The sequence below is a fragment of the Peromyscus leucopus genome, chromosome 3 (assembly GCF_004664715.2).
Source record: "Peromyscus leucopus breed LL Stock chromosome 3, UCI_PerLeu_2.1, whole genome shotgun sequence".
Lineage (NCBI taxonomy): Eukaryota > Metazoa > Chordata > Mammalia > Rodentia > Cricetidae > Peromyscus > Peromyscus leucopus.
The window spans coordinates 89,585,696-89,598,870 of record NC_051065.1 but is presented as its reverse complement, the minus strand read 5'-3'; the positions used below and the strand labels follow the sequence as shown (position 1 = coordinate 89,598,870).

Here is a 13,175-nt window from a genome sequence, read left to right as displayed (position 1 = left end):
GCCGGGTTTGGCTGAGAGACCCTGCCTCAAAAGAGTCGGGTGGATGAGCCATCAAGGAAGATTCTTGCTATGAACTCCAGGCCCTGAATACCCATACATGTGCATGAGCACCCGCACTCACATCCATGTGCTCTCACAAACATGCAAACATATATTCATACACTCATAATGCACAGCACAACACAACATATGCATGAAAAAGGAAAAATTTTTAAAGAACGAAGCTTCTTAGCCAATACTACCATTTATTATTCATTATTCTACCAAACAAAACAAAGGCTTTAAAATGTTAGTATCTTTTATTTTCATTTAAAATTATATTCTCTTTTTTAATATAATTTGCCAACTTTTTTTTTCAAATAATAGGGCTTCTGGAGACTTTTCAAAACAATAATGCATTACTTGACCAAATTCAGAAGTGTCTGGAGGCATATTTAGAGTCAAAGAGAGTTATCTTTCCAAGGTAAGTTAAAAAAAAAAAAAAAAAAAAACCTACGACATTTTGTTGTAGACTGTAGATCAATTAGAAATGACAGTTACACCTTCCGACCTCAGAGAACGGGAGAAGAGACAAGGATGCCCGAGCTGTCTTCGGACTTGCCTCAGACTTGTCGGGCAAACACTACGCTCTCAGAGATGCCCAGGCTGGAGGCAAGCAAAGCTCACTCTCCACTTAAGGGTACAGGGAACCCACAGCACGTCGCTCCCTTCATCTCCCCATCCTCAGCTCTGCGGCCTTCCCAGCTTTAACTCTTCTATTTCCTGCATTAGCGTGGGCCCTAGAGTCTTCGCCCCTCTCACTGTGGGCCCCTGAGAGGCCCGACAACTCACTTTGCCGTGTTGGCATGATTTGGTAGTCTAGAACTTCAGACAAATCAGAGACGGAAATAACTGCATTTCCTAACGCACACTTGGATGACTTGGGCCTAAGTTTGGTCAGGAACAGACAAGCTCGTTCTTTACCCATTTCGTGTAAAATGAGAATGGAAACACAGGCAGGATGCTTCATTTCCTCATAAGTATGGCCATGCATGTTGGCAGAATCATAGTCTGTCACTTTTCATAGCAGCATATGTTGCCTTGTGACTGGTACAGTGTCACAGGACCAAAGGGCTCCACAACCACACATCTGTCTGTTAGCTCTTCAGTAGTTAACGTGCTGTGTGACGCATCTTCACTAAAGCTCAAAGCCAAGTAACAGACAAACAGGCCAGTATTGTAGCAAGACCTAACAGTATTAATAATTTTTAGAAAAATCCTTTCTATTCTAGCTACTGGGCCTAGGTGTTCGAGATACAGCATCATTAACCTTTACAAGGACTTCCTTAGAGACATGTGACCTACCCACAACCCCAGAGAAGTGGGATTAGAGGCCCAGGGCATCAGTGCCCAGGAGCAGATGTGGCGGGATCTTACCTTTTACGTCTACCCAAGGCTGGGCATCAATGTCAAGTCATGCTCCACATCAAGGTGTCCCTTTGACTCTGCAGGTTTTACTTCCTGTCGAATGATGAGCTCCTGGAGATCTTGGCCCAGACACGAAATCCACAAGCCGTGCAGCCTCATCTAAGGAAATGCTTCGACTCTATTTCGAAGCTCGAGTTTGCGCTCATGCCTCCAGCAGAAGGGAAAATCCCTGGTATGGACACCGAGCCAGAAAAGGTCTTCACCAATGACATTCTGGCCATGCTGTCACCTGAGGGAGAGCGGGTAAGGTGCTCAACAGTTCCTTACGGATAAACTTGATCACGTGTCTGGGACCGGGGTCGAGGCTGCTCATTCTCACCCTAGGCTTGCCAGGGACTCTGATAGCCCAGCAGTTTCGAGAATAACTGAGATAAAACTCTTACCCTCAAAGAGCTGGACAGCTAAAGGAGAAACTAGAAGCAGCCACGATACTCACAACGGTCTGTTTGGGGAATGAAGTGGAGAGACGCCATCACGTCTTAGCCAGCTCTGCAAAGAGGAACAGTGACTGGCCCAGAGTGCCGGGGCTTGACCACAGCACTATACAAAGGGTGCCTGGAATCGAGAAAGAGCTATCAATCTGTCAATCCTGTCCGTTCCGGGCCGGGTGAGGTGCCAGGCACCCTGTGGGGAGCCCTCTTTCAAGGAGCCTGCCCTAAAAGCATGCTTTTTATTAGAACGCAGCAAAGGGGTGGGTTATGTGACGACAGAGCTCAGGGTTCTGTTGTTAGAAATGCAACATGTGGGCAGCTCACAAGTCCCACCTAAGACACTTTTTTTTTAAAAAGATTTATTTATTTATTATGTATATAGTGTTCTGTTTGCATGTATCCCTGCCGGCCAGAAGAGGGCACCAGATCTCATTACAGAGCTAGGAATTGAACTCAGGACCTCTGGAAGAACAGCCAGTGTTCTTAACCTCTGAGCCATCTCTCCAGCAGTGGTCACACACACGCCTTTAATCTCAGCACTCAGGAGGCAGAGCCAGGAGGATCTCTGTGAGTTTGAGGCCAGCCTGGTCTACAGAGTGAGATACAGGACAGGCTCCAAAGCTACACAGAGAAACCCTGTCTCGAAAAACCAAAAAAAAAAAAAAAAAAAAAAAAAAAAAAAAAAAAAAATTTTTTTTTTTGAAGATTTATTTTACAGTCACTTTCTAATCATCCTAATTGCCTCACAGGTTGGCCTGGGGAAAGGCCTCAAGGCGAGAGGCAACGTGGAAGAATGGCTGGGTAAGGTGGAGGAAGCCATGTTCACGGCCCTCCGCCGCCTGTGCAAAGCGGCCATCGCTGACTACCAGGGGAAGCCGCGGACAGAGTGGGTGACGGCTGGCCACCCTTCCCAAGTAACGCGCTAGCTTTCTCTTTCTGGAGCCGGCTTTGGTGCGAGGCAGCACACGCCTAAGGAAGCTGTTTTGTCGCAGGTGATCCTGACCATCTCTCAGATTATGTGGTGCCGGGATTTGACCGAGTGTCTGGAATCTGAAGGTAATCACTTTGAGGCCCTGGAAGACTTTGAAAAAGTAAATTTCGAGGTAAGTTCTTTATCAGAGAGGCCTTGTACATGTTGCCATGCAAGATGGCAAGATGATTCCCATGGTTTTGTTGTTGTTGTTGTTGTTGTTGGGGGGGCGTTTTTTTTTTTTTTTTTTTTTTTTTTTTGTTTTGAGGGTTTTTGTTAGTTTGTTTTCTTTGTAGCAGGTGTGTTCTGTTTGTTGTGGTTGCGTGTTTTGTTTGTTTTCAGGTTGTTTTTTTTGAGACAGGGTTTCTCTGTGTAGCCTTGGCTGTCCTGGAACTTGCTTTGTAGCACAGGCTGGCCTCAAACTCATGGAGATCTACCTGCCTCTGCCTCCGGTGTGCTGGGATTAAAGGCATGGGCCACCACCGCCACTGGACTTAGGCCCCCATGGTTTTTATCATGTTTAATGCAAATTCACTTTGTTTCAGAAATTCTAAGTGCTGACGTGACTTCCAAACCTTCGGAGTTCTTACTGGAGTCGTCGTGTTCAGTTTTTTCCTAGGGACACTCCCTCGATGATGATTTAGTATTTGTATGAGTAACTATAAACTAGAAGGGAAAGCAGTTTAAGAGGGAGACATAAGGGTTATTTATAATGATTTGCAAATGTTTAAACATAATTGTGTTTACTAGGATCTGTGTTGTGGTTTGAATGAGATGTCCCCCATGGTTTTTCAGTATTTGAACACTTGGTCCCCAGTTGGTGGCACTATTTGGGGAAGCTTGGGAGGTGTGGCCTTGTTGGAGGAAGTGTGTCACTACTGGTGGGCTTTGAGGTCTCCAAGCCTCCTGCTGTTCCAAGTGTGATCTCTCTCTCGTTTTCATGCTTTCGGACTGGAGATTAGATCCCCCAGCTTCCTGCTTTAACCCTCCACCTCTACTCTGCCGTCATGGACTCCGATCCCTCTGGAACTGTAAGCCCAAACAAACACTCCCTTCTGTAAAACCTCCCTTATCATGATGTTTTTAATCACAGCTGCTGTGGGATGTTCTGTATGTCTGTGGAGCCTTCTTGGTTCTTTGTGCGTTACCCAGCAGGTCCGCATAGAGGATGATTAGGACCATGGGCCTGAGTGCAGGTGTCTGAGATGGTCTGCACTTGGCTGTGCTGGGGGATGGTCTGTATGTCAAGTTGTTCTGATTGATCAATAAATAAAACCTGATCGGCTGTGGCTAGGCAGGAAGGATAGGCGGGACTAACAGAGAGGAGAAATAAAAGGACAGGAAGCAGAAGGACTGACTGCCAGATGCGCCATGACCAGCATGTGAAGATGCTGTAGGCACAGCCACGTGCAAGGTATAGATTTATGGAAATGGACTAATTTAAGCTATAAGCACAGTTAGCAAGAAGCCTGCCACGGCCATACAGTTTGTAAGCAATATAAGTCTCTGTGTTTACTTGGTTGGGTCTGAGCGGCTGTGGACTGGCAGGTGACAAGATTTGTCCTGACTGTGGCAAGGCAGGAAACTCTAGCAACACACAGCAATAGAAAGCTAACTGTTACAGTTAGGATGCCTCTCACAGAAATGTGTATTTTTATTAAAAAGGTCTGAGTGAGGCCAGCATTGTCGTGCATGTCTGGAACCACAGTGCTGTGGGCCAGAGCCTAGGAACTTACTGGTAAGCTAGCCAGCCCCCTGAAACGGCAACTTTCGTTTCCGTGAGATACTCTGTCAAGGCGGTAAGACGATGCATTGGGGAAGGCACCCTCTGTCCTTCACTGGCTTCTGCATGCATGCAAGACTTCACACGCACATGCATGAGCACACGTGCACACACACACACACACACACACACACACACACAATTAAAAACATATCGTAAATGCACAGTACAGTCTTTCTAGCAATAGACCGCAGTGTTGTGCAGCAGATCTCCAGAACCCATTCATCTGACCTAACTCTCCAGCTCCATGTCTGCCGAAGAGCAGTACCCCTCCCCCCACCGCCAGCCTGGCAGCCACCGCTCTTCTCTGTTATACGAGTTCGATGACTGGACACACCTCACTCCTGTGACTGGCTTATTTCATTAACTCAGTGTCCATCCAATTCATTCACGTTGTCGCCTGTGACAGGATTCCCTTCCTTTTCAGGCTGAATGCCAGTCCTCTGTGTGTGTAGGACACATTTTCTTTATCCACTGATGGGGTTTGAGGTTATTTCTTCATGCTGACTGTGGTAAATAATGCTCCTTAAGACCCCGACTTCAATTCTTTGGTATATATGCTCAGAAACTGGGTTACTCAGTCAAACTGTAATTCTGTTTTTAGGTTTGTTTTTGTTTTGTTTTTGAGAAACCTCCGTACCATGTCCATCCTCATATTCCAACCGTGTCCAGGGATCCCTAGCTCCATGCCTTTGCCAGTACTTGTTATCTTTTATTTTTGATAATGGCTTTGAGGTGACATCACATTGTGGCTTTTTTACTATTTGTTCTTTGACAATTTCATACGTGTAGATAGCACACTCAATTTATTCTCACCCCTACCCTCTCTTACATGTCTCTCACGCTTCTCATCCCCACCATACTCTTTAGAGGTCCCTTTCTCACATTTGTTATCTTCTTGTTTTGTTTTGTGACCCACTGGTTTTTTAGACAGGACCACCTGTGTGGCCCTAGGTTTTGGAACTGTTCACTGGAACCTGGTGGACTCACCACTGATTACACCATGAAGGCAATGACTGACCTTCCTCTCAGACTCCACCAGCAGCCAATAGATCAGCAAGGAGGGGCAGCTCCCCCCCCCCAGCACCTCCTTGATCCGCCATTGGCTGTTGATGGGCCCAGTCTTATGTAGGCCCAGCACAGACAAGGCAGCTGCTCTGAGATCATGGAATGGCTGTGCTGGGCCCTGAAGATGACATTTCCTACCCTTCACCCTGGTTCTTACATGCTTCTCCTCCCTCTTCTATCATGTCCCTTGTGCCTTAGAGAGGACACTATCAATGTCTTATTGAAGGCTGAGCATTCAACCCTCATTTGCTCTCTGTGCTAGGTGTTTTGCTTTGTTTCTTTGTCGCCTTGACACATACTGGGGAGCTGGAGTCATCTGAGAAGAGGGAGCCTCAGTTTAGAAACTGCCTCTCTAAGACTGACCTGTGAGCATGTCTGTGGGGGCTTTCTTATTAATGACTGATGTGGGAGGGATCAGCCCATTGTAGGTGGTACCATCCTTGGGCATGTGGTCCTAGTATACAAGAGAGTAAACTGAGAACGCGATGGAGAGCAAGCCAGTAAGCAGCATTCTTCCATGGCCTCTGCATCAGCTCCCACCTTGAGCTCCTGCCCTGGCTTCCCTGAATGATGGACTGTAACTTGTAAGTGGAAATAAACCCTTTGCTCCTGAGCTGATTTTTGTCATGGTGTCTATTCAGCAATAAAAAGCAAACCAGGACACCTTTAGCATCTTGTCAGTCATGAATCTCAGCACTCACTGTTCACACAAAGAGAAACTTCTCAGAGAAAGAATGAGGATAGCCATGTGTTTGCAAACTTCATAATTTCATTTTTCTTACATTGAACTTTTGATAGTAACATGCTTGGTGACTAGAGATATTCAGCATCATATATGGATATATAGATATAGATACAGACATCAATATATGAATACAGGTATAGACACGGGACATTTGGTATCTCTTCTTTAGAAAAATAGTATTCAAGTCATTTTCCCATTTTTTAATTAGAGTTATTTGGTATTTTCTTATTATTATCTTATGCCACATATAAAAATCAATTCAAAGTAGATTCAGGAAAGATTTAAACATATGACTCAAAGCCAAAAAGTTCCATGACATTTTCCTTCACATTGATTTTCTGGCCATGACAGCAAAAACAAAAACAGACAATGGAACTATACCAAACTAAAAAGCTTTTCCCAGTAAAGGAAACAATTAACAGAGAAGAAACCTAATCTAGACAATGAAGATATATTATCTGTCAGCAGTATTTCCAACAAGGACCTAGGCTTGATCTTCAGTTCCAAATTTAATTGCACTCCCAACTGCCACTGCATTTCTAAAGATTCACCCTTGAAACAGAACAGGGAAAGAGAGCAACCATCTTGAGAGAAGCAGAAACACCACAGGGAGATTGTCAGTGGGATTCTTTCTCCAGAGTCCCAGAATAGAGAAGTAGATCCCCAGAGAAAGTCCCACAGCCATCTGCAAACAGTCCCTGATCTGGGCAAAACAGAATGAAAATCCAGCCCACAAGTATATGACCCTCAGAGGCACCATCCTACTTGATAAGGATGTGATAGTTTGTGGTAAATAGGGAGATAAAATATTTGTATTTAGTCATTAGCCTGGTTAAAATGCTTTGCAATTTTCTTTTATTATTATCAGTAGAAAACTACCCCTACAAATGAGAAGCATCATCAGGATGACCTGGAATTCTGTGTAGGCCAGGCTAACACCAGACTCACAAAGATCTACCTGCTTTTGCCTTTGAGTACTAGGATTAAGGGAATGCTGTAGATGTAACCGTCTTTTTAATTAAGAAACACAGAGCCAATTCAGATATGAAAGCCAAGAGGTCAGAGAAATAGCTAAGAGCTGAGATTAAAAACCTTACCCTTTGCCAGCCCGGGCTACCAAGTGAGTTCCAGGAAAGGCGCAAAGCTACACAGAGAAACCCTGTCTCGAAAAACCAAAAAAAAAAAAAAACCTTACCCTTCACTGCCGCTGCTGTCCTACCTTTCCACAAGAGACCTACTTCCTTTCTGTTTGTCTTTTTTTATAGACTTTCTATTCTGTCTTCTCATTGGTTGTAAACCCAACCACATGACCTCCTCATCACTGCCTGTCTGTACAGACCTCCAGGTCTTCTATGGTTGGTATTGAGATTAAAGGCATGTGTCTCCATGCTGGCTGTATCCTTGAACACACAGAGATCCACCTAGCTCTGCCTCCCAAGAGCTGGGATTAAAGGTGTGCACCACCACTGCCAAGCTTCTGCTATGGCTTGCTATTAGCTCTGACTCCAGGCAACTTTATTTATTAACATGCAAATAAAATCACATTTCAGTACAAATAAAATATCACCATAGAATGCCACTGTATCTGGTGAATTTCTAGGTAGAGTGGTTTATTCCCAGAGACTTCATCATATATCAGGGACTTTCGAGAAGCAAATGTCCACTCAGGTCTAATTTTACTATTTCATAACTGTGTGACAGCCATCCAGTTATTGACCCTCTGATGATCAGTTTGCTTAAGTGCAAAAAAAAGTATTCAGATAGCCTATGCTTCATAGAAGTCTTATAGAAATTAATTAAGACATTGTATTGTATTATTTTGTCCAGAATTATAAAGTTTTCTAATTAGATGGTTTTTTTTTAACACAGATCTACTTTAAATTTAATAATGAAAATAAATATTACAAGCTGATGTTGAAAATTCACAGCAACTCATATTTTTGGTTGTGAGCCTAGCCTTTAATGGTTGAGTCATCTTGGGGAGTGGGAGGAGGGAGGAGGTGGATCTGTGGGTGGTATGTAGGGTGATTAGAAAATTTCTTGATAAAAGTACATAAATGAATAAATAGACTTTTGAGTGGGAAGAAAGAAAGAAAGAAAGAAAGAAAGAGAGAGAAGAGAAGAAGAGAAAGAAAGAGAGAAAGAAGAGAAGAAAGAAAGAAAGAAAGAAAATTCACAGCAACAATTCTTTAATTTGTAGAGATTAAATGCCCTGGCTGCAATAGTTCGAGGTGCTCTTCCTAAATTACACAGAAACATCATAACCGCATTGATCACCATTGATGTGCATGCAAGAGATATAGTTACTGAACTGGTTCAAGCCAAGGTAAGCGTTTCATTGACGGAAAGTGACATGGCAACCTGCGCCCTCCACATGTGTGTCTAACACAAACACCACGTCTCTCATGATGTAGGTGGACACAGCCGACTCCTTTGACTGGCAGAGACAGCTGCGCTATTATTGGGATCTAGACCTGGATAACTGCGTGGCAAGAATGGCGCTCTCTCAGTACACCTACGCCTATGAGTATTTGGGAGCATGCCCGAGACTGGTCATCACTCCCCTCACGGTACGTTATTGATCACAGGAATGCCTTTTTATCAGAGCAGTGTTGAAAGTATTCATCATTGCTACATCTTCATAAAACAAAGAGTTGCACGGTTTGATTTTTGTGGCTGGGTCTGTGGGCATATTTCAGTTAGAATTTTTCAGAGTCAGGGAGGTGTTTCATTCTGGAAAGTGCTAGCCATGTAGGCATGAAGACATGAGTTCAGATCCCATGTAGGAAGCTGGGCATGGGGACGTGTGCTGTAACCATAATGCTGGGGAGGCTAAAATAGGAAGATCCCCGCAGATCACTGGCCAATCAGCCTAACCAAACCAGTGAGAGACTCTGTCTCAAAAAATAAAGTGGAGAATGATTGAGGAAGATACCCAGTGTTGACCACCAATGCGCAAGCGCGCGCACACACACACACACACTTCTACTAAACAAATGATTTAGACGTATGAATCTGTAAATTAAGTCACTTCCTTTCAACAATGACACTTGATCGATTTCTTCAGGATCGTTGCTATCTTTGCCTTATGGGGGCTTTGCAGCTTGACCTTGGAGGCGCACCTGCCGGGCCTGCCGGTACCGGGAAGACAGAGACCACCAAAGACCTAGCAAAGGCTCTCGCCATCCAGTGTGTGGTCTTCAACTGCTCTGACGGTTTGGACTACAAGGTGCGGTTGCAGTTTTTAATCTGAATTCAAGTATTAAATGCCTTCACCAGCCTTCCTTGTTTGCAGCTTTACTTAAATCAACAAGAGATAGGGGATGACGAACAGAGAAGAAAATGCTATTAAAATAGGACAAAGAGAGAAATCAACATGTGGTGGGCTGGGTCATCTGGGTAAGAATCAATGCAGGGGAGACATGTCAAGAGTGAATTTAAAAAAAAAAAAGATCTGTTCAGGGTAACTTGGGGGTGGCTGGAAAGATGGCTCAGTCATCAAGAGTGCTTGCTACTCCTTCTGAAAACCTGAGTTCATTCCCAGCACCCACATCAGGTGGTTCACAATCATCCATAACACCAGCTCCAAAGTATCTGACACCCTCTTCTGGCCTCCACGGACACTACAGGCCTCTCACACACATACATAAATAATAAAATAACCTCTTAAAATCTATACATAAGTAAGTAGAATAAAAGTTCATATAGGCTACAGGGAAGACATAAGAACGAAGTCTAACTTTACTGGAGAAGATGGGCAGTTGAGAGACATTGATACACAGTGTGAGGTTATAAAGGCACAGCTCAATACTGAAACACTTGCCTAGGGAATTTCATTTTTCCACACACCAAAGATACAAGCAGCCCTCAGGGAGTTGAAGTACATGGGAGGAGAAAGAATTAATGGTAAGATTTTCATACATTTGACCTTGGGGCCCCTTAATATGTTCAAAATTTATCAAGTCAGATTGTAGCCATTGGTGTTTCACGAGTTAGAAATCAAAGATAATATATTTTATATATTTATTTGACTTAAAATACCAATAATAATGTTAATATAAATATCCATTTTGTGACTTTTTTGCAGGCAAAAATCTTATTGGCTACTTATATGTCTTTTTAAATCTTTGGTGGTTGGCAAAATGGATTTTCATATTTTCTTTTATATTTAATCTCTTGAGGACTGTTGTTTTTTGGTTGAATTGTCTAGAGAAAATCTAGTTTCTGATAGAAATGTCCTCTGAAAAGAGGAATATTTTAGTAATTTTTTAGGCAATTGAGTGTAAAAGACATGTAACACTTTAGTGCAATTATGAAAATGCTTTGACCTCACAGACACCCTGAAAGACACTTTGGGGCTTGCAGAGATCCACGTTGGCTTTTTAGTTCTTCTGATGAGTGCTATTAAAATCACAAAAATATACATTTCTTTCTTTATTGTTAGAAACTTTGAACACTACCAATTCATTAAGACTTTTTTTAGACATTGTCTTCCAACTTTCTACCTTCCATTTCCTATCACAGTTTGTGACATTTGCATACTGTTCAATACTTGTCTGGAAATGGAATATAAAATGTCAGTGCCTCACACAGTATTCATGCTAAGATTGCTCTTTGTAGGATTTGAGGGCATGTTAGACCCCTAGATAAAAATTAACCCAGCAAAATACACTACCTGCCCTTCAAAGGAGAGAATTATTTCAAGCAGTGAATAGTCTCTTTCTTTAGCACCTCTAGGACAGTGTTTTCTTTGTGTGTATAAATCGCCCAGTGATCTTCTATTAAAATAGATGAGATATTCGATTCTATTTGCTCCTCCAGTTGACCACAATTTCAGAAACCATAAACATCAGAGCGAGTCATTGGACGCCCACAATGCAGTAAGACAAAGAAAACATACCGTAATTGTTTATGAGAAGAGACGTAAGCACTCTGTCTAAACCACATGACTGAACATTGCTCTCTTCCAGTTACCTAGTAACTGCTGCCTCTTCAGGCAGCTGTCCTTGGGCCTGCTACCGAGATGTGCATTATCATGAAATGCACCACAGAATTCCCCTGCTCTCTTTTTTGTATAAGATAATGCTAAAACTGCATGAGCCTAATCCAGTGACCAATGCCCTCCTAAGAAGGAGGAACTGTGAGTAGAGTCACATAAATAGAGGGAAAAATTATGTGAGAAGACGCACTAGAAGCAGAGATTGGAGTGATACAATGCAAGCTGGGAGATGGTAAGGATTGCCTGCAAATACTAAAATCTGGAGGCAAGAAGACATTTTGCCTAGGCAAGCATGGTTTATCAACACCTCAATTTCCCATTTCCAGCTTCCAGTGCTGTAACATAATATATATAATGGATACTTAAATCCAGCCAGTTTACTGCAATTTGTTGGTATACAGAGCAGGGGCCGGAGAGATGGCTCAGCAGTTAAGAATGCTTGCTGCTCTTGCCCAAGACCCAAGTTTGACTTACAGCACCCACATTGGCCAGCTCACAACCACCTGTAACTCTAGCCCTAGGAGTCCAGAGCCCTCTTCTGGCCTTCACATGCACTTGCACACACGTGTACACATACACATAAATAAAAATTAAAAATTGGAGTTTCAGAGATGGCTCAGTGGCTGCTTTTCCAGGGGACACAGGCTCAGTTTCCAGCACTCATACAGTAGCTCACAACCATCTGTAACTCCAGTTCTAAGAGATCTGACATCCTCTTCTGGCCTCTGTGGGTATTAGGCCCACAAGTGGTACATAGACATACATGCAGGCAAAACACCCATACACATAAAATAAAATAATAAATCTTTAAAAATAAATGAGTCTTTAAATAGTATATGTGTATCTATTTATGTAGTGCAGAACTCTTCTTCACTGAGCCTTTGCTGAACTCTCCTGGGCCAAGCCTAACCCCTACAACAACCCCTTTCCTCATGTTCTACAACAAGCCATGGTTCCTTCGGGGCTCAGTGGGCTCACTTCACCAAGTGTGTATTCTCCCTTGTTGGGACAAGTAATAAATGCAATTGTGATTGGTTATAGATGTGTTCCTTGTCTACCCTGGGCTCCTATGCTTTGTCCTCTCCTTCGCTCACATTGAAAGGGGGCTGGAGAAATGGCTCCATACTTAAGACTGTAGTACTTTTGCAGAGGACCTGAGTTCAGTTCCAAGAACCCATGTTGCAAAGCTCACAACCACTTGTAAATCTAGCTCTAGAGGATCCTGTTCTCTCTTCTGGCCTCTGCAGGTATCTGCACACACACAAACACACACACACACACACACACACACACACACACACACACACACACCTAAAAATCTACCTGACTTGCAAAAACATTTGGTAATTAGTGGGTCACTAGAAACAGCCCTTTCGACGGCAGTGGAGTTTCTTCCCTCCTTTCTTTCTTTCTTTCTTTTCTTTTTTTTTTTTTTTTTTTTTTTTTTTTTTTTTTTTTTTTTTTTTTTTTTTTGGTTTTCGAGACAGAGTTTCTCTGTAGCCCTGGCTGTCCTGGAACTCACTTTGTAGACCAGGCTGGCCTTGAACTCACAGAGATCTGCCTGCCTCTGCCTCCCAAATACTGGGATTAAAGGCATGTGCTACCACAGCCTGGGGAAGCATCCTTTCTTAAGATCACTAATTGGGACCACCCCTCTGTTAGACAGGCTGAAAGTTTTGCATTCTGGGTCAGTGTGTCATACTAAGATACTC

At 43.2% G+C, this 13,175-nt stretch overlaps 1 protein-coding gene across 1 annotated transcript in view; it reads left to right on the top strand.

Moving 5' to 3' along the window:
• Dnah6 (dynein axonemal heavy chain 6) overlaps positions 1-13,175 on the top strand; it is a 211,279-nt gene that overhangs the window by 69,885 nt on the left and 128,219 nt on the right. Inside the window, 7 exon segments of the mRNA XM_028855187.2 lie at positions 367-463; positions 1,491-1,710; positions 2,648-2,812; positions 2,891-3,001; positions 8,665-8,790; positions 8,879-9,034; positions 9,532-9,693. Coding sequence (XP_028711020.1) covers positions 367-463; positions 1,491-1,710; positions 2,648-2,812; positions 2,891-3,001; positions 8,665-8,790; positions 8,879-9,034; positions 9,532-9,693 — 1,037 coding nt within the window.